The sequence below is a fragment of the Chelonus insularis genome, unplaced genomic scaffold (assembly GCF_013357705.1).
Source record: "Chelonus insularis isolate UGA/USDA-ARS -01 unplaced genomic scaffold, ASM1335770v1 contig_139_pilon, whole genome shotgun sequence".
NCBI lineage: Eukaryota > Metazoa > Arthropoda > Insecta > Hymenoptera > Braconidae > Chelonus > Chelonus insularis.
This window is the reverse complement of record NW_023276379.1, coordinates 1,675,853-1,700,833: the sequence shown is the minus strand read 5'-3', so window position 1 is coordinate 1,700,833 and position 24,981 is coordinate 1,675,853. Positions and strand designations below refer to the sequence as shown.

The 24,981-nt window shown below is 28.4% G+C and overlaps 2 protein-coding genes across 2 annotated transcripts; one reads left to right on the top strand and one right to left on the bottom strand.

The window, feature by feature from the left end:
• Positions 1–59: 59 nt before the first annotated feature.
• On the bottom strand, positions 60–24,807 carry mbo (Nuclear pore complex protein Nup88). Its single transcript, XM_035096258.1, has 10 exons — positions 24,519–24,807; positions 6,634–6,803; positions 2,648–2,773; positions 2,287–2,559; positions 1,718–2,208; positions 1,291–1,538; positions 1,099–1,215; positions 794–1,020; positions 480–719; positions 60–174 (listed from the first exon to the last, which is right to left on the bottom strand). The coding sequence occupies exons 1-10, from the start codon at positions 24,729–24,731 to the stop codon at positions 111–113; spliced, it is 2,169 nt and encodes a 722-aa protein (XP_034952149.1). The 5' UTR covers positions 24,732–24,807; the 3' UTR covers positions 60–110.
• On the top strand, positions 7,011–9,322 carry PNKP (Polynucleotide kinase 3'-phosphatase). Its single transcript, XM_035096259.1, has 6 exons — positions 7,011–7,169; positions 7,435–8,129; positions 8,253–8,603; positions 8,684–8,965; positions 9,055–9,116; positions 9,183–9,322. The coding sequence occupies exons 1-6, from the start codon at positions 7,019–7,021 to the stop codon at positions 9,304–9,306; spliced, it is 1,665 nt and encodes a 554-aa protein (XP_034952150.1). The 5' UTR covers positions 7,011–7,018; the 3' UTR covers positions 9,307–9,322.
• Positions 24,808–24,981: the final 174 nt, after the last annotated feature.

Genomic DNA, 24,981 nt, shown 5'->3' with positions numbered 1-24,981 from the left:
TTGTGTTCTTTGAAAATTACACATATTACAAGATATTTTTAAAAAAAAATTTTGTTTTATTTGTATTAAAAAAATGATTATTGTAGAAAGCCGAGGAATGTTTTAATTTTCTATATTCCAAATTCTTCTTCAAACGTTTTAATATCAGTAACCATATTAGCAATATTTTTACCCCTAAAAAACAAATAATATTACATATTTATGTTATTCAAGATACATTTATCAATAGTCAACATTTTGAGAGTAATAGTTGACATATAATTTACTTGACTAGAAAATAATACATTGCTCACGTAGAGAATGAAATGTGATATTTTGTTTTACGTGTGAATTTGCTACCCGAGCTGATAATGAGGGTAGCCAATGTATGTACGTGTTTAGACTTTTTTTGTATTTATCACATTATTATATAGTCATGTCAACTATTACTATTGAGTCAATTATTGATATTTCTGTCTCAATATTAAATTAATACTTACATTTGTGCAATGTTCATTTTTATAGCTTCCTCTTGTTTGCTATTTAAAATATTTTCTTTTTTATTTGAATCTTTGAATAATTCTTTTTTGACACTTGGATTTTCAATTTTAATTTTCAATCTGTCAAACTTCATTTTGAATTCGTCAACTTTGTTATTTAAGTCTCTTAGTTCTACAGCATCAGCTCGTTCTGAAGAAGTCAGTTCTTTGTGATTGACAAGTCTTAATAGATCTCGAGCACTGTTTAATCATTAATAAAAAGAACATTCAAATATTATCATAAATAAATAAATAAATAATTAAAATGAAATTACCGTTTGGCTAAATGTTCTTGAATTTCTTTGATATCTTCATAGCGTTCAGCTAAATGTTGGGCTTTATCATGTAATTCTTTTTTAGTTTGAATCAATGAATCCAATTCTTTTAGTTGATGATTTTTTAAAGCTTTCAGAGCACGTACTTTTCTGCCAATTTCACTACGAATTTTATCATGCTTAGTAAAATGATGTTTCCGGAAAATATTTGTTGCTCGATCAAGTAACTATAAGATAAAATATTTTTATAATTATGATTGTGATAAAAATTTAATTAACCAATTTTATATAAATTTTCAATTTACTTCGGTGCACTCTTTTCCAGATAAGTTCGATTCGACACTCAATTTTGTTATTGGCAAAGACGTTGATTCATGTTTCAGGATATTTTTTATATAAGTTTCAAAGGATTCTCGTGTAACCTGCATAGAACAAAAGTTAATTCATTGTAAAATATATTCTTTAAAATAAATAAATTCAAAAATAAACTACTTTACATTTTTATGAAGATTCATCATCGGTTCAGGAGTTTCTACTTGAGGTAAATAATCTAAATCAATTACTGAAATGTCTACAACTACTCCAGTATGTAATAGTGCTATTAAAATAGGCCATGTTTGTTGAAATAATCCAAAACCAAAAATTGAAGTTGCTTCATCCATTGTTGTGTGTTTTGTACGAGTACATAATAAATATTGAGATTTGGATGTGTGAAAGGTTTCTGGTAAATACAAGTCAATATTATCTGGAATAAAGATAAAAATTTTTATGCTAAAAATAAGTTAAACTTTCAAACTTCAAATGATAATTTATTAATAGAAACTTTTATTATAACTATAAATAATTAATTTAATAGGTTTTTTTTTATTCAAGATAATGAATTATAATTATAATTGAAAATGAAGTCTTGTAATAATACTTTACCTTCGCTGCAATTCAAATATTCTTGTAATTGTGATAAAACTGGAAGTGTTATCATATGAATTCCAGCATTATGTGAACAAAAATAACGTGATTTATTGCTACGATCTCTGTGCAAATTTATTATGCAATTATATTTTTTATCTTCATCATCGAATAATAATCCTAATTCCATTTCTAATTGTTCAAAAACAAATAAGCCATCGTCAGGAGTATGAAGACTATAATTTGATCCATATTCTGACCACGTTCTTTCTTTTACCATTTTTTTATTATCATAATTATCAAAGTATCTATCTATAGCGTCTTGAGTATCATCATTAATAAAATTTTCTCGTAATAGAATGGCATGATAAATTTTTCCCGTACATGTAGCAATGACAACAACTGGTGGAATTGTTTGTAGACACATTATCGAACAGGCATCTATTCCATAATTATCAAACATTGCTGGAAAAATTGATAGTGAACCAAATACTACTGGTTTTGGACATCTAAAAATTGTTTTTTACATTATTTATGAATCATTTCATCAGGCATAAAATATTATTCATAAAATTAATTTTTCTTACAAGTTGGATAAAATATTTCCATGTACAAGAAGCACGTTTCCATCACCTCTAAGTACCAATATGGGCCATTCAATTTCATTCCAATTGTGGGAATCTTTAGTATCATTTAGACTAGTGTTTTTTATTGTTGGTGTAACAAAATCAAAATCAACTGCAGTTTCACCCAACGATTCGATTGTTGAAATTTTTTTGGTCGGTGAAAACACTGGAGTTACTCCCACTTTCCAGTGTTTCATCAACTTTGGAACATGACCGATTGAACATTCATACAATCTATAAAAAATTTTATATGTTTAATCATCCTACAAATAATTGAATTATAATTTCTTCTATCATCTTACTTTTTCTTATTATTACTTACTGAAATGAATTATCTGATGTTAAAACAAGTAAATGAGAATCATTTGGAGATCCTGGATGCCATCGTGCACGTTTTACACCAAATGATGATGATAATTGAGCATTAATACCATTGAGAATGTGATTTCTAATTAACCAAAAAGATACAAAATTAACATTTCTTATAATTATCATATCTTTTATAATATCGTGTAATCAAAACGCATATTATTATGACATTTACCGTGTTATAAAATAAAGGGTGCCTTACAAGTCATTTGCACTTTTAGAAAAGTTTCAAGTTTCCAAACGTACTAGTGTGAATACTAATTGTCTCATCAACAACACATGCCACACTCATGCCATTATCCTGTCTAATCTATCTTATCTTATTTTCGCTAACAGCTTATAATCCTTATTGTTTAATTTTACAATACATATAGATATTTTATAAAATAATTAACTTTATGTTGTTGTAGTACAAACTGAAGTTAATATTTTTTTATTATGGAATAGAACCTTTGAATAAAAAAATTATTTTTGTTTCAATTAATGAATTAATTTAAATTTAATATACTAAAATAAAAAAGAAAATGGTTTAAATATGTTGAGAGCTTTCATTGGAACATGTTAATTTATTCTACTATAATGGCATTGTGAGGTCACGATATGAAGATTTTCTGGATTACGTAAATGGTGGCAATAATGGTGATTATTCGGATTATGATATCAAAACGAGAAGTAGCTTCGCTTGGCATTTACTACTTGAGTCAGTAACTACGGCAATGCTGTATCAAATCCTTAATACTCCAAGACATTGGATTAAAATTATTATCTTAAATTTTTCAGTGACATTTTTTGAATCAACATATTTGGTTGTATGATAAATTAACTTCCACTACTTATTGTAGATGGAATTATATTTAATTAATCCATAATCCACTCAAAAACCAACATTTTCTCAATGAAATTCATAGAAGAGTGATTTTCCCGAGGTTCATCGGTGGGCACAAGTTTGTATTTCCAAGTCTGGGATTTCCTACTTCCACTATGAGAGAGTATTAATTCGACAACAAATTGCAAAGCAACGCAGTCAGCAAGATCACGCGTCTCACGCCTAGAGATGACGGGGGATGAAACTCCAAGCTAATTATTGTTTTAAGGATTACCGTTTATGTGTTTATTATGCGACTGTTTCCTCGCAGTTTCTATCTCTCGGCATTCGCGTAATATTTGCTAGATTTTAGCTTTGCGACCAGAGTACCAAAATCCACTTCAAGCCAGCCTAAGGTTATGAATAATTCTCAACTCTTACTTGCTTTTCATATCCTATAAACACTGTCAACTGTTTCACTTAAAAACTTGCTTTTTTTATAACATTGAATATTTATATTTTTTGAATTATTTTTCAACAAGGACGACTAAACAATCCTTTAAATGCTTGAATAAAAATATAATTTTTACTTTAATTCTAGACTTTTTTTTTTTCTTCATGTCTAATTGTAAGTAAATCTACGAATATTAAAGAGTAATTCTTTTTTTTTTTTTTATAAAAATCTAATGTTATAATTTATATTATTGAGTAAATACGACAATTTATTTGTAATAAAAAAAACATACTAGTGAGTTTTATTTTTGGTAAACCGAGCATCCCGGTATCAGAACACAAAGAGCAATAAATAAAGGGGTTGTGGGATCATAAAAATAACGACGACAAATTCGATAATGCACCGTATGCAGTGTATGAAAGGGGGTAGAAAATGGGAAAAAATTTACGATAGCCTCGCAATGTCACGCGCGTACGTAAAAAAAGACAAGACACGCGTGGACACGATCAAACACTATTTTATAATACTCTATGTTAACTGCAGAATTCAACCAGTATATCCCCATCGAAATCATTCTCTACCTCTTGCTTTTTCACGTAACTCGTGAATTTCAATTCTTCTTTTTTTTTCTTTATGCTTTCACTGTTTTATTTTCTGTTAGTATTTTCGTTCTTTTTCCTTGCATTCATTAAACCCAAAGCTATTCGAGACTGTGGCCATAGTGTTTAATGAACGATATGTCAGTGTACACACCCTATCGGTAAGATTTATTATTTTCAAAGTGAAAAAAATGAACCAGAAAATACCGAGGATGAAAAAAAATTACGTGATTTCAATCTTCATTTATATTTTCTGTTTTGTCAGATTACTTTATCAATATTTCTCCATCTATCAGACCGGAAAACACACATTGTTTTTTTTTTAAGAGGAATAAAATTGATATTTTTATTGATTGATGTTGGATTTTTTCATATAAAACTATTAACTTCCAGTGAGCTCCGTGGCAAAGTCTTGAATTGGTCTCATATCGAGAGACTAAAATGACAAATAAAACACAAGAGGATCCTGGTAGTGAAGATGACACACGTACTGCGGTAATTAAAAGAACAGACAGATGTCTCTTTTGCCAGCGGGTTTTATTTCGTTACGAGAATGGGACGCGTGTCGTGTATTTAAATTTTCAACCCTCTTGTCCATTAGTGAGTTGTGAGACGACGGAATTCTTTGATTACACGTTTCTCGCGTCGTGAAAGGCATTCCGCATTATGTCAGAACGTAAACGGAATTGAGAAGTGACAAAAAAGATGATAAAAAAAAGGTTGCTACTGAATAAGAATAAAAGAAAAATTTTGTTTGTTATTTTTTTTCTATACTTTTTGGAATTTTATTTCAAGTTTAATAAATTTTCTTTTATATATTTATTTATATATATATACATATATCCATGGGGGAGTAGTGGAGGCTGAGAGAGAAGGTGGTATCATGAGTCAACTGCGTGTGGTTGTTGGAGATTAGCCGCGGGGTTATATTGGGATTACACATGTTGAACCATTAGGTTAAATCATTTTTTTTAATGAATGCATCGAGAAAATGTGAGGATGAAAATTTTTATCTTATATTTATTACGATAAACATTTTATTTATCAAGATCATTTTCTAGTGCTATTAATCAAGATGCTGAAGCAGCTATGGTAATTATCAAATTGAATAAGCTTGCAATTGATAAATCAAATGGTATTTTTTTAATTTAATTTTTCAGGTAAGTAGTTGAATAGAATTTCGGAACGGAAATCTCACGCGACTGTGTTACCCATAAAATCGGGATGTTGCGCAAAATATATATAACGACGAGCTATGGTGGTTCTGTTGATATCCCCGGATGCTTCAGTCGTAATTCATGGGATGCGCGCACGAGCTTCCAGCATACTAGCTTCTTTACCCTCTTCACCTCATTGCTTGAGCCTGTATGTTGGGACAACTTGTGTCGGCAACTAAGACCGTTAATTCTTAGCTGTGTGAGATACGGCGAGAGGGCCAAAGATATTTCGAAGAGACAAGGAGATTCGCTAAATTAACGTAACATCTTCCATACTCATTTGACATTTTGTTTTACATTAACTATTACTGACTAGTTACTAAGATAAATAAGTTAGATTTTTTCATGTATCCATAATGATGCGTTAATTAATTTATTCAACTATTTATAATTGATAATTAAAATAATAATTTATTTACTTGGTAAATCTTATTTGTTGTTTATTGAATATAAAAATAGCTGTGATTTTAAAAGCTTCTTGAAACTTGAAAAGAATGAATTACCATAATATAATTCATTTATATGTATTGTAAGTCTGAAAAAATGTGTAATGTATTCAAAATATTGTAATAACCATGATGCTGGTGATCTAACGTTTACTTGAGAGACAAAGAAGAAGGTAGTTTAGTAACTGTCATTTCTCTTGCGTGGCACAAAGTTTAAGTCAAGTAAAGTATAAGTAAAGTAAAAGGTCTAAGTATAACGTCATAAAGCACAGGTGACGCGTAAATTTGTCTCTTTAGTTTGGTAGAAACGTTTTTTTTTTTTTTAATTTATTAATTAAATTATATTTATTAATTATAATTGTCGTCATAATTCACACTACTTTTTTTTTAATATTATTATGATTGTAAGCATACTCACAAGCACGAAATACTGCTTTTGCCACCTTGGAATAAATTATCTCGGCCCCAACGTCGTGGTAATTCAACTATTCCTATCCCAAGATTGCCCCACAAAACTAACTGTGTTGCTGTTTCATTAATTAATAAATTTGTAATTTCAAAAATTGGCGGATCGGTCGGTTGTAGTGTCTGTAAAAGAAAAGAGAGAATATTTTATTTAACATATATTATAAATAAATGATTATGATAATGATAATAGTAATTTCATTATTTTCATATTTTACATAGTAAAAATAAATATTACGATTAATTTGAATTTCCCGCTTTCTCAAACATTTATTGATGTCGCCTCTATCTATGTACTAAACATTTCTCAGTGTATCAATATCACGTGAGTTATTAATATGAATGAAGATAATTGTGATATTATAAGCTGTTATTTATGTACTGATAACGTTTCATACCCATCAATTTATTTACCAAATAATAAACCAGTTGTAGTCGGTCGAAATGTTGATACTAAAATAACAGATGTTAAATGCTCTCGTGAACAAGGTAAGTGAAGATTGATAACAAATTTCTAACCTATTTAAAATGCATTTTATTCTTTGTTTATTGTCGAATTGTTGTGATAACAAATTGAAATAATTACGTCATGGTGTCAATACAATTTTGACAATTTATGCAATGTACTTCTAGTAAAATTAAAATAATCATTAATACTTTTTAATCATAATAAATAATAAAATGTTGTGATTCAAGTTAAGAATATTGTTTGAAATAATGTTAATGTATCATTTTATTTTTTTAAATTTATTAGTTCGTTTATGTGCTAACTATCATGAAAAAAATGTCACAATTGAACAATTGGGTAAACAACCTTGTGGATTAAATGGCAATAAAACTATAAGACATAAAAAATATATTGCTAAAAATGGAGATCAGTTAGAAATAATTCATGGTAAATATTCATACAAATTCGAATTTAACTCGTCATCTCCAGATAAATCTTTGAAAAAATGTCTTCAAGATAAAGATCATGCAATTTTCAAAAAACGTTCGCATTGTGATATTGACGATGCAAATGAAGACTGCAATGAAGCTGGTACAAGTAAAAAATGTAAAATAGAAGAAAAGTTAGCTAGTCCAACAAATATTAAAGTGACAGAAGAATTATCAGTTGCTAATAAAATGACTGAGAAATGGGATACAATAGATAAAAATCATTTACTGATTTATACAGCTAATGATTGTAAATCACAACAAAAAATCGCGAGTTTTGATATGGATGGTACATTAATTACAACTAAATCAGGTGCAGTTTTTCCAAAGAATACCGATGATTGGAAGTTATTATATCCACAAATTCCAAAGAAATTGAAAGAATTGTATGATAGTGATTTCAAAATTGTCATTTTTACCAACCAAAATGGAGTAGGCACAGGAAAAATAAATTTAAATGATTTCAAATCTAAAATTGAAGCGGTTGTTAAAAAATTAGGAGTTCCTATTCAAGTATGTATTATTATTATTTTATTTACTTTATATTTTTGGCTTTGTTGAATGAAAAATAATTGATACAAACAGAGCTACAATTTTTTTTTAAATAACTAAAAAAAAAAATACATTCTTATTCAGGTTTTTATAGCAACATCAAAAGATCATTATCGAAAACCAATTACTGGAATGTGGGAAAGATTAGTAAAATATAATAACGATAATATAAACATTAATAAGGATGAAAGTTTCTATGTTGGTGATGCAGCTGGACGACCCAAAGATTGGATCCCAAAGGCGAAAAAAGATCATTCATCTGTTGATCGTTTATTTGCAAAAAATATTGGAATAAAATTCTATACACCAGAGGAATATTTTCTCGGACATAAATTGGCTAAATTTAATAATCCTATATTTGATCCGAATAAATTAACTGATGATATACCAATTTTCATACCAGCAAATGCTCTTGAAAATTCAAATAATCAGGAAGTAAGTGATCAATAAAAATGTGTTTCGTTGATATAAAAAAATTAATAAAGTATTTTCGTTTTATTAATTAATTTTTGTAGGTCATTATTATGGTTGGAGGTCCTGGTTCAGGGAAAACATTTGTAGTATCAAAATATTTAAAAAATTATAGCCACATTAATCGAGATACTCTTGGTAGCTGGCAAAAATGTGTATCTGCCATGGAAAATATTTTATCCAAAGGTAGAAGCGTCGTAATTGACAATACCAATCCAGATGTGACATCAAGAAAACGATTTATCGATGTTGCTCAAGCAAAAAACATTCCAGTAAGATGTTTCCTCATGACAACGCAAGTTGAACATGCTAAACATAATAATAAGGTAAATACAATTGTACTGTATATTCAAACAACGATAAATCTATATTAATTTAAATTTTCTTAATATAAAATAATGTATATTGTTTATAGTTCCGAGAATTATCTAACTCAAATCATTCCGTCGTTAGTGATATAGTCATTAATTCTTATTAGTAAGTATCTCAAGTTTTCTTATAAAATATATCCATTATTTTAATACTAATAACTTTCATTTTCAGTAAAAATTACGTAGAGCCGACACTTGATGAGGGATTTATCGATATTGTAAAAGTAAATTTTGTACCAAAATTTGATTCAGATGATAAAAAACAGCTTTATCAAATGTATTTATTAGAAAAATAAAATTTTCATATTAACATTTATGTTTTCTTCATTCAACAATAATTATCCACTAGTGATGGAGTAATGATTACGGAATGTGAGGATGAAATAAAACAATGTTTCGAAGATATAATAAAGTACAAGGGAAGTCTAAAAGTGAGAATAAGGATAAGGGTTGAAAGAGATTAACCAATAGTTTCTACTGCTCACGGAGATGTCGCGTCGGAGGGTGTTATACCGAATAATTTAGTGGACAGTTTGATATACAAACAATCTTTAATGAAATTCTTGGTGTTCATTAATAAACGCATTATAGCCCACGTATACGACATTTAACTACTACCTTCGGTCGAGCCAACTATCCTCTACTAAATTTCGATCCAACCCTTTACTACTCCCCTTTATTAAACTCTAGATAATTTAAAAAACTATCGGCAAAATTCATAAATTACGAAAAAAAAAATTAATCAAATGAATATTATGATAAATTAATATTTTCAATTTAATTAAATTAAGTGTTTTCTAAATTGTACTATTAGAATTTTAATATAGTATTTTATGAGTTCAATTGTCCAGCATTTTATAAAATTCTATTACTTTCTTCCATTTCCATCGCACAGCCATTGAAATTCTTAGATCTCAAATACTTGGCGCAATTGCGATGCCACGTATAATATAAGAGAGAAAAGACAAACGTAAAGCTAACCCTCTTTTACATTCATTTGACTCTCTATAGTCTATTATTCTCATACACAACTAATATACTATCATAATTATTATCAATTGTTTGAATACTAATGGTAAATAAAATTTCATTTTTCATTATAAATGAAATACATGATTTTATTTAAACAATATATTCACTGTCAAATGTATCATTGACATGTTCTACTTAAGCAAATAAATTTAATTATAGAAAATCATAATAGCATTTAATAAATATTATAAATAGTAAATTGTTTTTTTCTATATTTTAAAAAGATGGTTTTATTTGCACGACTTGGTAATAAAAAATTTCCTTATTTACAATGAAGCTTATTTAGTTATCATTATCCGTCTATTTCTCATGAAGTTAAATATGATCAATTTAACGATATAATATTCTTCCTTAATTCTTCTTTCTGAGAGGGGGTTTCAAAGGCGTATCAGTTATAATTTACAATGTTATGGCGATTTTATGTATATCGGGTTATTTTATTCTCACCACTACCACCACCCCCACCAACGTTAGTGTTAGTACTATCGTCCAACGAGAAATATTATTTAAATTAAACGGGACTAAACTAAGCGAACGAAGAGCATCGAAGTGGGAATGTGAATAAGAGGGTTGTAGTTATAAGGGATGGATGATGCTAGTGGTTGGAGTGGTGCCGGTGCTCGTAGTGATGGTACAAGAGTATTCAAGCGTAGGTGCCGCAATGCCGGCATGCAAATTATTATCGCCGTACGATAATTTAAATGCATATTTTAGCCTTACTATATCATTTTATTATTGCTAACCCGCCAAAGTAAAGTCGTAAGATATAGAATATTTTTAAGATAGAAAATAATTATTTATGGAAATATTTACACTGTGGGAAATTATTAAAATTTTTTTGTCAGTTTTATAATAAACTTTTCAATTGAAGAACTCATTTCGATTAAGAATTAAATTCAATGTAGATTTAAAAAAAGACTTTTGAATTCTTTGAATGTAATGTGTTTAATTAGTTTTGGTATTATTTAAAATAAAAGTACTATAACATATAAACACCAAGAAATGAAAGAAATTTTTATTGTACTTTTTGGTACAGTAAATCCAAAAGAGAAAGACGATAGAATAAGAGAGTTTAAAGGTTAAATTCCCATGGTAACTTGTGGAAGAATGAGTTTTTGTTGGAGGTTACGGTCACTATTTTAATTTCCAACCGTTATCACAAGCTTATATGCGACTCGGTAGGGTTGCGACAAGGGCGAGTCTAAAAAGGTAAAGGAGAGGGTGAGTTTGGGGTCAACGGTAAAAGATACATGTAAGTTGACCCCGCCCTCAGGATGGTCTATGGACGCTTATGAATATTAATTATACCCCACGAAAGCACCACCCGACGAGAACAAATTGGACCTTTTCCTTTTGCGTATTTACTTTTTATTTTGTAGTTTCTTTACTGCACGGCCAGTAACATTTTATGCGATATAAATAATTTACATCATCTTATAAAATTTATTTGTAATTAATTTTTTCCACATTTTCTTTTCATTTATTCTGCAGTGCACTAAAAGAACCTAGATAAGGAATATTTTGTGGATGATTGATCGATTTGTGAATTCTTACTTATAAAATATTCCAATTAGGTTTAAAAACACGAATTAAAGAGATTTTTTTATCAATCAAAATTGTTAACTACGCAGAAATAATTAATTAAATTATTCTTAAATAAAATTAAGGTCAAAAAAAATTTATTTCTGATTCTTTTTTTCAAATAATAAATCAAACCTAAATCAAGGATAATTATTCTGTATTAAAAGATATTAGGATTATGGATAAATTTCTTCCTGATATAGGATTATCGGTTTTTCATTGTAGAAAATGTTGATAGATAATAAATAGATACTATTAATAATTGTCAGATCAATAGAACCCTCCCAATCGTTGTTGGTAGTTTTTCTACAGGGTTATAAATTATCTATCATGATATTTCTTATTGTTTGCAAGTAAGTTTGAGTGAGTGCATTTGAGGTTTTCGATTATTATCACGTCTTCAATATGTCTCGACCATTTATCAAATATGTCTCAAACGTATCACAAGGGTTTTACCAAATTTTTTTTTATTCTTAGTTCTTATATTTGTATCTGTTATCGAATATTTTTTTTCTTCATTAAATCATGTATTTACGATATCGAAAAAACATATTATTTATAAAAAAAAAAATATTCATGTATCTATAGATGTAATTTTTTATTTTATAAAAAATCATCAGATGAAAGATGGAAAAAAAAATGGTATGACAAATTTGAAAGATGTATATTTGGTGAACATTTAAATGATAGTACTATTATTGTTAAGAGATAACAAATATAAAACAAAAGAAATAAAATACAAGTTTGATTATGACTGCATCTGATGCAAAATAATAATTAAAGGATTCTAATTAAATTAAATAGTATAAAGGATGCATGTTTGTAATCTTTATCTTGTTGATAAAGTAAATAAATTCTTATAATTATTAATTTTACGACTGTTTTAATATCAAAAGCATAATTTCAAGGGATGTGTACAAATAAATTGTTCAAAAATGTTAGTAAAGTTTTAAGAATATAAAAAAAAGTATTATAGGGATAAAAAAATTAAAATTGCTCAAGTTTTAGAAGATTTTGTCTGAGTTGATATAGGTTAGCTCATGTAACACGAGGTAGGTACATTCGTTGTTTCGGAGAAATGGGATTTAGTCTGATAATAAGATCCGCCTTGTAGTAAGGACGACCAAGGTAGAAAGCAGAGTAAGAGCTGTAAGATACGACATTCGGGCTGCGGTTTTAACTCTTGGTTATATCCGTATAGTTATGAAACTACCGGATCTCTCGGCAACTCTCTTTCTCTTCCTTAACAACGGCCTTGTATCTTCAGTGTGTCTGAATGAAAGTAGAAGAGGTAAAGGGTGTTTACGATGAATGTTTTTTACTCTATAACTGTAACTTTTAACGTCATATACACTGACGAAATATTCCAACAATAATATGAATACTTCAAATATATTATAATTATTATTTTAATCATTTATATTATTATTAATATTATAAAATAAATATACGTCTCCATTTATGTATTGTCATATTTTATAATATTTATTTTAACATTAACTGTTTCGTTAATTTTATTTATTTTTATTCAAAGGCAAAAATTTTATATTTTCAAAACATATAAATTCAAAATGCATAAATCGGTTCAAGTATTACTCAATGATATATGAGAAGTACTCAGTTGTCACCCTCTAGTCTTCTAGTAAAATGACACGATTTACGCGTATTCTATCCCTTTTTTACTACTGCTCTTTCATCCCTTAGCTTTTTTCTATCTTTTGTAGTCCAAACCAGTTGTTACAGCCATAGAGCACGTCCTGAAGTCTGTGGAATTTCGTGCGTGGTATATTGATGCTATGTGTCCACCCCAACTACTATTCATCAATTTACTTTGATGTACGTGAACAATTTCGTGGCAAGATAGGTGTAATAAATTTAAAAAATATTTTTCAACATTGGTACAAAGTCAACTGTTGAAATAAGTTTTTGTGGTATGGAAGAATAGAATGGAAGAAAGAATAAAAGAATTCATTGTTGTGATATGTTAAATTTAGGAAACAATATAAAAAAAATCTAAAAACTGAATGGTATTACAGTACCGGACGGTCCGATATCGGGAACGGATCATCACCTGTTGCGTTCTGATGGGGTTGAGCAAGGGGTGAGATTGTCGGCCATTCAGGAATTTCATGTTTCATAGCAGCTAGGGGTCAGTCAATGGATTCCAAAGGGGAATAAAATAAGTATTAAATTTATTTTTCCCTACAATTGTCAGTGGGTAGCATTTAATTTTTCTTTTTCTGTAAACTATTATTGATATTTATATAGATTGCGAAAAGTTTTATGTCAGATCAAATTTATTCAGCATATTATTTTTTTTCTGTTAAAAATAAGACTTAGTTATCGTTAATGTTTTAGTAAATTTTTCAATGTATATTTAATAGACTCAAATATTTTTAAATATTAAAAGTAAAGCTATAAGTATATAATAAATATTTTATATTAGAATTAAAAAAAAAAGAACACTTTATAATTAATTTATTTTAATTAAATAATTTTTTGGATGATGTCTCTATAGAAACAAGACTATAGGTGAATATAATAGAGTGTGAAAGCAAAATGGTGATACTAAACTTGGAAATTAGACCAAGTGTAACTGGAGTTGGAGTAACAGGATAATCCATCGGGTGGACTATGAGAATTCCAGTGGGATAAGCAAGAATGAGAGACTGGAATGCATTATATTCTATAAGAAAGATAGAAATGCGAATACTGACCACTGACCTACTTCGCACTTAATGATTTATTATTACTTCAGTTAATTACACGAGAATAAAATAAAAGTGTAAAAATTAACTTGTAAAATAGAGTCGAATTTACTTTATTCTAATTGACCTCAGAACACTATAAACTACAAAGAAATATTACTTAGTGGGTAAAAATTAAATTTACATTTGCAAAAAAATTGTTTATTTTTATTATCAAAATGGATAGTTTTTTTTTTTCTGTCTCTCGTTATTTTCGGTACTTTTTGTTATACTATTTTGGAAATTGTCACGTAGTCTTGGATCTATTATCTCAAAATACTCACGATAGATCAAATCCCTTGAGAGTTTCTCTGCTAGTCGTCGATCCCTCTTTTATATATAGATATAGATTGACATACAAGACCAAATCCATACGTGAAAACTCATACAAGATAAAACTACTTTTGTCTTATCAATATTTAAAAGATATTTTTTATTAAAAGAAACATTTATCAAGTATTATATATTTCTTATAAATAAAAGCAAGTAGAAATTATTCATGTTAATAGATGAAATATTGTGTAAAATATAGTATGTATAAGAGTTTTGCGAAATTAATGAACTGATTATTTGACAATACGAAAAATGTTTAACACTAGATTGTAAGGAAAAGGAAATGACTAAAGGAAAATAATGAAAACTGTAATGAGGCCAATAAAAAATGCATGTTTAAGCAGGTTAAATAGTGGATGTAAGAAATAACATTAAGATTCTAGTCGTCTACCAACTACTAATGATCCCATCGTAAGAGACACCGCCAACGGCAGTGACTTTATTTTATTTCTAGAAACCTACGCCATTTTGTCTAACACTCTCCTCTTTTGTACCAAGTTCTCTGCCTCTTAGCCAATATCCCACAATTAGCTTATTCTATTAAACCTGAGGTCTTCTATTCTACAAGATTCATTAAAGTCTACAATTCGTTACACACTTCTATACAAAAAAAAATATATATCATCATTACAGGAGTTTGTTTTTGCAATAATTAAAACTTTCAGTGTTAATTGCACATCAGATAAAAAATTGATCAATAAATAATAATATCTGATTGAATATACTATTAAAAATGAATAGAGACTGGATTTACTACTGAATTGACAGGAAAAAAAACAACCCAAGTTTTTCGCACTTAATCCATAAAATTCACGACTGGTTCGTTTTCTTTTTTTCCTTTCTTTCTCTTTCTCTTTATGTCATCTCTTTTTCTACAAAAAAAAAGTCATTATTTGTAGGACGAAAACGATGAACTTGGCGTTTTATTTAGAGCTTAGATTAAGTCCAAAGAAAAATCTATCTAGTCTACGATGGAGTCTAGAGTAGTACACTTGCAGAAGACAAAAGGAGAACGTAGAATAAGAAAGAATAGAAGATGAAAAAAAAGTGGCAATATGGATGTTGTTTTGGGATATATCCAAGGATCTTTTTGAAGGGAATGAAGTGATCCAGAGGACTGGAGAGGGTCCAAGGGTAGACTCTAACTCAATTTAGATCGAGTGGCGGACATTTGTTACCCCAAAACTTACCCTTATATCCATTTACCTTTTTATTTCCTATTATTTATCTAGATAAATAAGTCAACTTCTTTTGTATATTAATGTTATCATCATTTTTTTATTCTTACTATATTCTATGCTGCGATTGAATAAATACATTTTTTATTATTTTCACTCTTGAAATTATTTTAAAATTATTTTATAGAATATTTTTTTTTACTGTATAAAATTGATTCTATTTAATATTTAATTGTTTAAGTTCTGTTGTCTTTCTGAATGAATAAAAAGACATTTAGTAACTATGGACATTTAAATAGTTGAAACAATTTTTTATATTCTTATTGTATCTTAGTTGGAAATAAAGAAGAGGAAGTGAATGCATACGTGTATTCAGTACGATGGATTATAAGGGGAAAGGGGGATCTTGAAAATGGCGTGAATGCCAAGTTCGAGTGAACAACTCTCATGTACCACTTGTCGACCTTTATAATCCCTTATGGTATAATTACTAAGCAAGACCACGACCATTAGCACTAGTAGGGCTACCATCACGAGAAACTCGTAATTCATCTTTCACTTTTTCTTACAAGAGATTAATTGTTATTAATTATTTTCCGTCGTAATTTTGTCATTTAACACTGGTGCCTATTCTACATTTTATACAATCGGAAGTGGATACTTGAAAAGTACTAGAATAAAATTGTCATTTTACCTAGATTTTATCAAAATTATCATCCAATTATTATTTATAATTTGTCCGTTGTTTAAGAAAAAAATTCTTTGATAAAATAAATTTATTCATTAAATTCGTTGAAAATGGCAACAAATAACAGCTATTAGGATTCAAAATTTTTTTTCTTCACATTCTTACTGAAATAAAGTAGTTGGTCTTGAGGGTGCTATGTACTTTTTCACCAGGGTTTGACGACAGTAGGTGAATTTAAGAGTATCATGGGTGCATTACTTAGATTTTCTTTGTGTCTTCAATGACTCTGGTCAATTGTTAGAGCCAGAAATAAATTCACAATAATGTTTAACCATATTATGTGTTGTACTTGATATAAAATTTTATGCGATAATGGTTCCCTAGTGCTGTCGACAATTACTTTGTTTTATTTTTTTTTATATGACCATCTATCAATTTCTTTATACCATTCATATAAACTAACTAATAAAAATAAAAATACCTATAACATTTATTATTATTCAAATAATTAATTATACTGTGTAAAAATTCATTCCAAATTAGATGTATGAAATATCAAAATGAAATTTAAAAATAATTTTACAATGAGAATCGAGATGTGTCGTTTAACTGAGGTAGAAACAACCGCACATTCATGTGAATGTTGGATAAGAGGGTGGTTGGTGGTCGGGGATGGGCATGTACGACGAAGAGCACGAGGTAGCCAAGCGAGGCTGTCCGCAATTAAAATAATTCCCTTTCTGGATGCAACCAAGCGGAAAGAAACTTACCAGTAGCCTCGCGGTACCTCGAGGGGGTTGTTGCCCGTTCGGTCAACCCGTTGACTATGTCTACCAAGGTAGACAGTGCAGAGAATGTGGTAAGCACAGCAATTTTAATTGTCTCGCTAGTGGGATAGCTAGTCCTACTGGAATTAATGCCTTGTTATCTGTAGAATTATTTTTTTTTTATTCAATTATTATTTTAATAAACAATTATCCTGAATAACTCAATACAAATTGAATATTATATTTAAATTGAAAAATTTTTAATTTGATAAATGATAATAGATTTTATAGTTATTATAGGATAATTACTTGTGAAATAATTTCTAATATTAATATTTATTTATTAAAAAATTTTCATGGATTGTAGAGAAGAATAAAGGTATGTGTTTTGTCTGACATTAATAAAAGCTCATATAGCCCTTTTTATTATTTCCTTTGATCAATGTATGTTGACAGTAACTACAAGAAAGCAGAGAAAAAAACATCAAAAAGGCTGAAGAACACTGCAAAAGATGTCAGATAAATAAATTTGAATGCAGTAAAAAAATGTTTGCTTTTTATCCAACGATAAACCTCAAAAGTGTAAAACGTTTACACATTATATCTTTTTACAACAGAGTTAGAGACGCGTATTACTTTTTAAGGTAGTAAATTTCACTCTTTAAGTAACTGTACCATTTTTTTAAAAGGAATAAAGATAAAAGTATTGAAATAAGACACGAATGTTTTACTCTTGTCTCAATTTAACTAAGAGTGACAAGTTCCATTTAGTAGTTTTTTCTTCGAAGCTTAAAAAAGCGGCTGATTTTCGACTTGGCAAGATTTAAAAAGCTTTTTCTTCTTTCATTCTTCATTTTTCTTTCTATTTCCTACTTTTACCCTCTCTTATACCTACAATGTCTGTTCAGAATCTTCTGTCAATCTAAAGTAAATTTAGATGAGAATAAAATTAATTAAAACATAATTTATATGGATAATAAACGTAGTAATTAAAGTAAAAAATATTCTTCTGCCTCTTAGTCACCTTTTAATCACCCCTTACACCCTCTACCAATCTACCTAGGATGTATGTGAGAAGAGACCGCGCCTCCACACTGGGAGGAGCTTCAACTAGATGTAGATTTATAATTAAACACGCCCTTGAATCAAAATCATGACAACTAAACACTAGGTGATATTGAAATATAATAATTTTAAGTCATCACAATACCTCGATACCAAAATTCATCATTTCTCATTATTTTTTCCTCCATTTCAATATTTTTACCAATTAATTATTTACAATTATTATTCAGAAACAATTGACCATTGGACAAATTAGATAAAAATATTAATTAATTAATTAACATAATTAAATGTTTTTATTGATTATTATTTTATTGTGTTTGATGGAATTTTTTATAAAATAATTAAAGCTGAGAATTGTTTATTAAAGAATTTTTTAAAGAACAGTGGGTGTTAAATATAGACGCGAATAGGGTTGGGCATCATAGAATTGGAATGGAGAACCACCCACTGAGTTCACAGCGCCTGTCCAGATGCGCCAACGCCAACCTATGCGATTTTCTTAACATCGTTTTCGGGGGGTAAAGGTACAAAAATGGACTATGCACCATGTCAAGTTCTCTCTTATGATCAGTGATAAATGGATCGATTAAAATTATTGTTACCAATTTGATAGAACACAATTTTTAAAAATAAAAAAAAATTTTATACATAAAAAATGAGACTCCTAAATACATACTATTGTCAATTTTAATACAATTATTTGTCAAACAGTTTATAATTTAAATAGTTACAATTTGTATTTTCCACTTGCTATGTATATATTTTTTTTCAGAATACATAAATAGATTTTATTATGTTCAATGTAAAATATAAATAAACAAGTCACGATTTACTAATTAAAGTGAGCTAAATACCACGGACATTTTTTAACGTTGCAATATTGTGATATTTAGTATGCACACTTAGCTCGCAAGCTTAAATAAGCTTCATCCCATTTTCCAAGTCTCCACTTCACCCCTCATCCTAATCTTACAGAAAAGTTACATAAGTTTTAATATATAACTTTGATAATTATGATATAAGATAACTAAATATAACATTCATTTTTATATCATTATTTTATTGCTAAGAATTTTAGAAAAATATAGTTAAATATTTGATACAAATATTTGCTATACTTTTATTATTTATTGTTAATAATTTTTTTTTTAATACTCAATTGAGTTTAAAATAATATTTTACATGTTTAAAATTTTTTTTAGATGTGTAGATGAAATGAATTTCATCCAGCACAGTGTCTTGTATGTAACGGTAACTTAACCGTCAATTTAAATTGGGGTAATATAACAGTCAAAAGGGTTGTAATGATCTCAGTGAAATTCATTAGAAGAATGGAAAAATATATTGAGCAAACATTATAAGTTAAAGGTGTGGAAAAGTCTTAAGAATAATCATAAAGGAAAGAGGAAAGAAAGAAGAAGGTAGCAATGGTATATATAAGAGACAGTAATTTAACGAGATGCAAGGATTCTACTCACTGAGACTGTAAGCTAACTGCTAATTTAAGGGGGTTAATTCCTTCGGAGACAAGTTGGCAGAGTTATGACGAAAATATTCATAGCATTATGTATTTACGTTTACGAGAAAATACGGTTGCTAATAAAAATTAAAAAGTATAATTTGCTTGAGACTTTAAGAATATTTTTTATACTCTTTTTTTTTCAACTATTTATATCATATTTATATAAACTTACAATTAGGCTTTTTTTTTTTAATCGAAAAAAATATTATTTTGTTCAATGATTTACATCGAAAGAAAATAAACTTCAACAAAATGACATTTCTAAAAGCCATACAATAATGTTTTTTCAATTTTTATTAATAAAAATTACTGAATAAATAATTAATAACAATTATGTGCTATTTTAAATTATTAATTCTTACATTTTTATTTAGTAATATTGATTTTAATGTGATAAATAAATTAATAAAACACAATTTTTTATTTCATTTAAAATTGAGCAATTTAATTAATTTGAAAATAATTGAAAAAGAAACCTTTATTGTTTATTAATTTTATGAAAAAATTAATTTTTTATGGTATAATAGGATTAATAATACTTTGACACATTCGATTATCTTATAAGAAAGGAGATATAATACTCAAAGATATTAGAAATTCGGTATTCTGTAATCATTTCATTGCGCGTGTCGACCATTTTTTACTTCTTAAGATCCTTAGCACCTTTACCCCTAAAGATCTGTTAAATAATATAGAGACTCTTTGGTAGAGTGGTAATATTGTTTCCCTAATGGCGCTTAAAAGAAAAAAAAATCTCAAAACGACAATATTAAGGATGTGACTACGACGGAAGGAATACCGAGAGTACTTTCAAGTGCTCTTGGTTTATAAAATGCTGTTGAGGGGGAGATGAAAAAAGCCTGGATTCGTTTGTCCAATAGGGAATGAGAGATCCTTACTCCTTACTTCTTAAACTTCGGGTTAATCACCGTAAGACAACCGGAGAAATGAGCAAGACTCGACGTGAGAAAAAGGCTCTCTAAAAGTACAAGGTTTGGGTAAGAATAAAACAGGGTGAGACGATGATGAAGAGAAAGAGAGGATCAAAATGAAGAACGACAGACAGTGGTGGCATTTAAAGAAGTGTCAACGAGAGAAAAAAATGTTGGAAATTAAAGATGAACTTGAAGAGTTTAAATAAGGATGAATCTTGCTTTTTACTCCCTACTATCATCAATCTCCAATTATATTAACAGTTAAATCACTTAAAAATACATGAACGTAATTCATTCAAGTATTCTCAAAATTCCATTCACTTGGCAAAAATGTTTATTTAATAAATTAATAATTACCCACTAAATTAATAAATTGATTATTAATTGTTAAATTAAAAAGTAAGAATGATATAAAAATTATAATTTTACGATCATGGTATGAAAAAATAAGAGAGTAATAATAGGGTTAAGTTAAAGATGTAAATTTAATTTGGTATCTTTTTTCTGTAGCTGGTATATACATGTAGTTTAAAATAGAGTCTAGGGTAATTACGAAATTCAAATTAACTTGAAAAAAAGACCAGGCGTTGGATATTTTTAAGGATCTCACATCTTTTCTTTATTTTCAACCCCTTCTTTTCATAATGTAAGGTCTTACGTAACATATAAAACATCTACGTATAAGGTAAAAAGGGGACTGGCCAAAAGTATACTCAGATATTTACCTACTCGAGCTTTTAATTATCTCCGAGTCTGCGGATAAAAATAATACTAGCTATCTAATTAACATGGTTGCAGTATTCCAAGGGAAGGTTTTTTAGGGAGTTGGTTATATTTCAGACGGATTCATCTCTTTCTATAAATATATGAAAAGAATTGTTGTATTTTTTAATTGGATTAATTATGAATATTCTTTATATTTACACTCATTTTTCATTTAAAAATTATCATTTCCATATTAAATTATATTCACATATATATTTTAAATTATAACATTAACGACTATAGTACTTTCTTAATTAATAATTTTTATTATCTCAAATTGCTAGGTATTTTTTATTTTTTGTTTAAATCAAACTTTTAAATAATATTAATTTATTAATATGAATCATTATTTTGACGATAATGAAAATAATAATATATTTCATAGAGGCGATAAGCAGCTTATTAACATGATAACTAGTCGTAAAATATTTTACCTTAACTTCGGATACGATTGTTATGGATACTAAGATGGTCGGTGATAATGATAATAATAACTTGAAGATGCTTTTCTCTGTATTATCATGATAATTTGTTAGAAACAAACATTATATAATTCTACGCTTGTCGTGTTGGACTTATAAGGGGGTTGGTTAGACGCTTTTGAATGTTAGGAAGTACAGAAAGGAAAGACGTAAGGGGCGCATACGATATAACTATGCTTGAGACTTGGTAGTCAAGTTAAAGGCATAAGATCTTGTGTTTTGGACACTGTCCATTGTCTTCATATTATTTATTAGTTTAAATGTGTCAACATGGCGGTTGCTTTTCCTATAACCTACGATTTATAATCACTAAGACCTGGTGACTATTGTTTTCGTTATACCAATGCTATTTAACTTGTTAAGATTAAGAAATAGTCTGATTAAAAATTGATATTACCAAACAGCTAATTGATATTTATTTTTTTTTTTTTATTTTAATTTAGTTTAAAATTGGGTTAATAATTTGAGATATATTTATTTATGAGCATTAAATTAAAATCGGAGTCTTAATAAAATTGACTGAGATAGTGTACCATCATTGCGTAATGGGAATGAAAATCAAAATGATGAATTCTTAACGATGTCGTTTATTATTTTAATTTTCGCGGTGAAGCTATTTTACGATGGCTTTAGCATCTTTAAACTTTCATCTCTGACTACTATTCTCAACGGAAAGGTTGATTACTCCAGTTCAAGACAGCAAATTAGCTTCTTATTAGATGGATAATTATAAAATGTGTTTTAGTCATTTGAAAATTTTTATAAAATAATCAAACTACTGATTTTATTTAAAAAAAAAAATGACATTTCGTTTTTTTAACACAAGATAAATCTTATTTGTTTCTTTTTCTTTTTACAATAAAAATTCTTAATTTTTACTAGTTGGCGATAACTGTAAAAGATTCGTCCACTAAATTTCCAAATTAAAGAAGTTATTCCATTTGGGCACCTAAAGGGGTGTGAACGCTTTCGCGTTTGCATTATCTCGACGGAGGATGAGTTAAGGTCGTCCTTTAGAGAGGCTAGGTGAGGCTGAGAGGAGAAGGGAAGCTCTACGTTTAGACATTCCGCTACTAACAAAGATAACTCTATGCAATAAAAATGATTCAAAGTTTCCCGCGGCGGATGCCGGTTCCGATGGTAGAGCAGTTGACAATGGCATGTCTTTGTCTCCATGCCCTTTTCTGCCGTCTCTTTGAACGTTTCAAGCGCTACCTCGTTGGACCTCTCCCCCTTCATCGCGACACCTATCTTCCGGTTTAAAGTCCCGACGCCATCGTCGCGCGAGAAACCCACGCAAACTTTTATTATTTACGACTGATATTTCACTTGAGTCAAGAGTATTTTAATTCACCTATACTATCATAACGGAAGTCATATTATCATGTTAAATTCAACTCTTAAAAATGCCTTTTTATTATATTTTTATGAATTAATTCGTCAGATAAATCGAAAAATTGACAAAATAACAATCATTTCATAATAATTCATAAATATTAGTATGATGTTTTTATTTTATTTTATTATTTTTATAAGTTTTTTTTTTAATCTTTTTGTCTTTTCAACCACCTAGCTTCTCACACTATTTACTTTTTCGCTTTCTTCTTTTTCTCTTTATCCCTTATGATCGTTCGTACAGGGTCTGAATTTGCATTTTATTCGTGTGGTCCACGCAGTTTTGTTTCTCCATTCGCCCAATGCAAGGACATTTATTTTAATTAAATTACTGTGGAGCGTCGAACAACCCATTTCCTATAAATTATCCCTTTACCGCACTTTTGCGTCCACCAAAGCATTAGTGTAATTCGTTGACCCTTCGACTTTACTTTATTTGTATTTTTTTAAATTTACAATTATACTATATCTTTGAAATAAAATACTACTATTAATGTATCTGTCAAAATTTATGACTCTAAAATCACTTACATAATTTCACGATAATTAATCTAACAATATTACATTACGTATGAAATTTAATTTGAAAAATAATCATTTATCATCCCTAATTTAATTTTTGTATTTATTTAACTATTTTATAATTATTAATTATTATTATTTCTTAAGTTCATTTTGCTTATAATAATTAATAGTTTATTTATTTAGGAATTTTAATTGCAATAATGGCAAAATAATATTGTCATAATCAATAATATTGAATAAAATTCCCGCCTTATTCTCAACTCTAATGCGCATGCGCATCATTTTGTATTTAAGCTAACATTGTTTATGTTTCTATAAACGAATGTTTAAAGTAGTTATTCAATAAATCATTTATCATTACACCGTTTAAAAAGATATAAATGTGAATTATATTCAGTAACAAATTGGTGTTAAATTTCTGTTTTGGAGTTTAGAAATTCATGATATGTCATTCAGTTGTTTGATTAATAAACAAGTAAATAATTCTTACCTGATAGGAGATCGTAGATACATCAGTATTTTCATCTATCAATGCAAGATTTAATGTATGAATACAACATTTATAAGCATTCCAAATATATAAAATATCATCACGTATTTCCAAAATATTTTGAGTTTCTTTCTCACTTTTGGGTAAGCAATTTTTTAATTCTTTAAATAATTTGCAATCATTAAGCTTTAATGGATCAGTGCATGAAGTCATGATTATAAATTATTAAGTAAATATTTAATAATAAAACATATAAATCACTGAAAATCAACAAACTGTCCACGTTTTTCACAAAGCTACAACAATGAAGTTAGGTGAATGTCAATCTCCATTATACAATCAGTTTTCATGCACAACTGCCATCTGTCGGACATGATATGTAGCATTTCAATTTGAATAAATTGAGCTGCTTTAATTACCAACCCTATACGAAATGTGTACCAAAGTGCAATACAGTAATGAA

Coding starts and splice junctions, on each gene's coding strand:
- PNKP (XM_035096259.1), top strand. CDS start 7,019: ATGAATGAAGATAATTGTGATATTATAAGCTGTTATTTATGTACTGAT. Junction 8,966..9,054: donor ATGCTAAACATAATAATAAG/GTAAATACAATT, acceptor TATTGTTTATAG/TTCCGAGAATTATCTAACTC. Junction 9,117..9,182: donor ATAGTCATTAATTCTTATTA/GTAAGTATCTCA, acceptor TTTCATTTTCAG/TAAAAATTACGTAGAGCCGA.
- mbo (XM_035096258.1), bottom strand. CDS start 24,731: ATGACTTCATGCACTGATCCATTAAAGCTTAATGATTGCAAATTATTT. Junction 6,804..24,518: donor TATCTACGATCTCCTATCAG/GTAAGAATTATT, acceptor TTTCTTTTACAG/ACACTACAACCGACCGATCC. Junction 1,216..1,290: donor TGATGAATCTTCATAAAAAT/GTAAAGTAGTTT, acceptor TGTTCTATGCAG/GTTACACGAGAATCCTTTGA.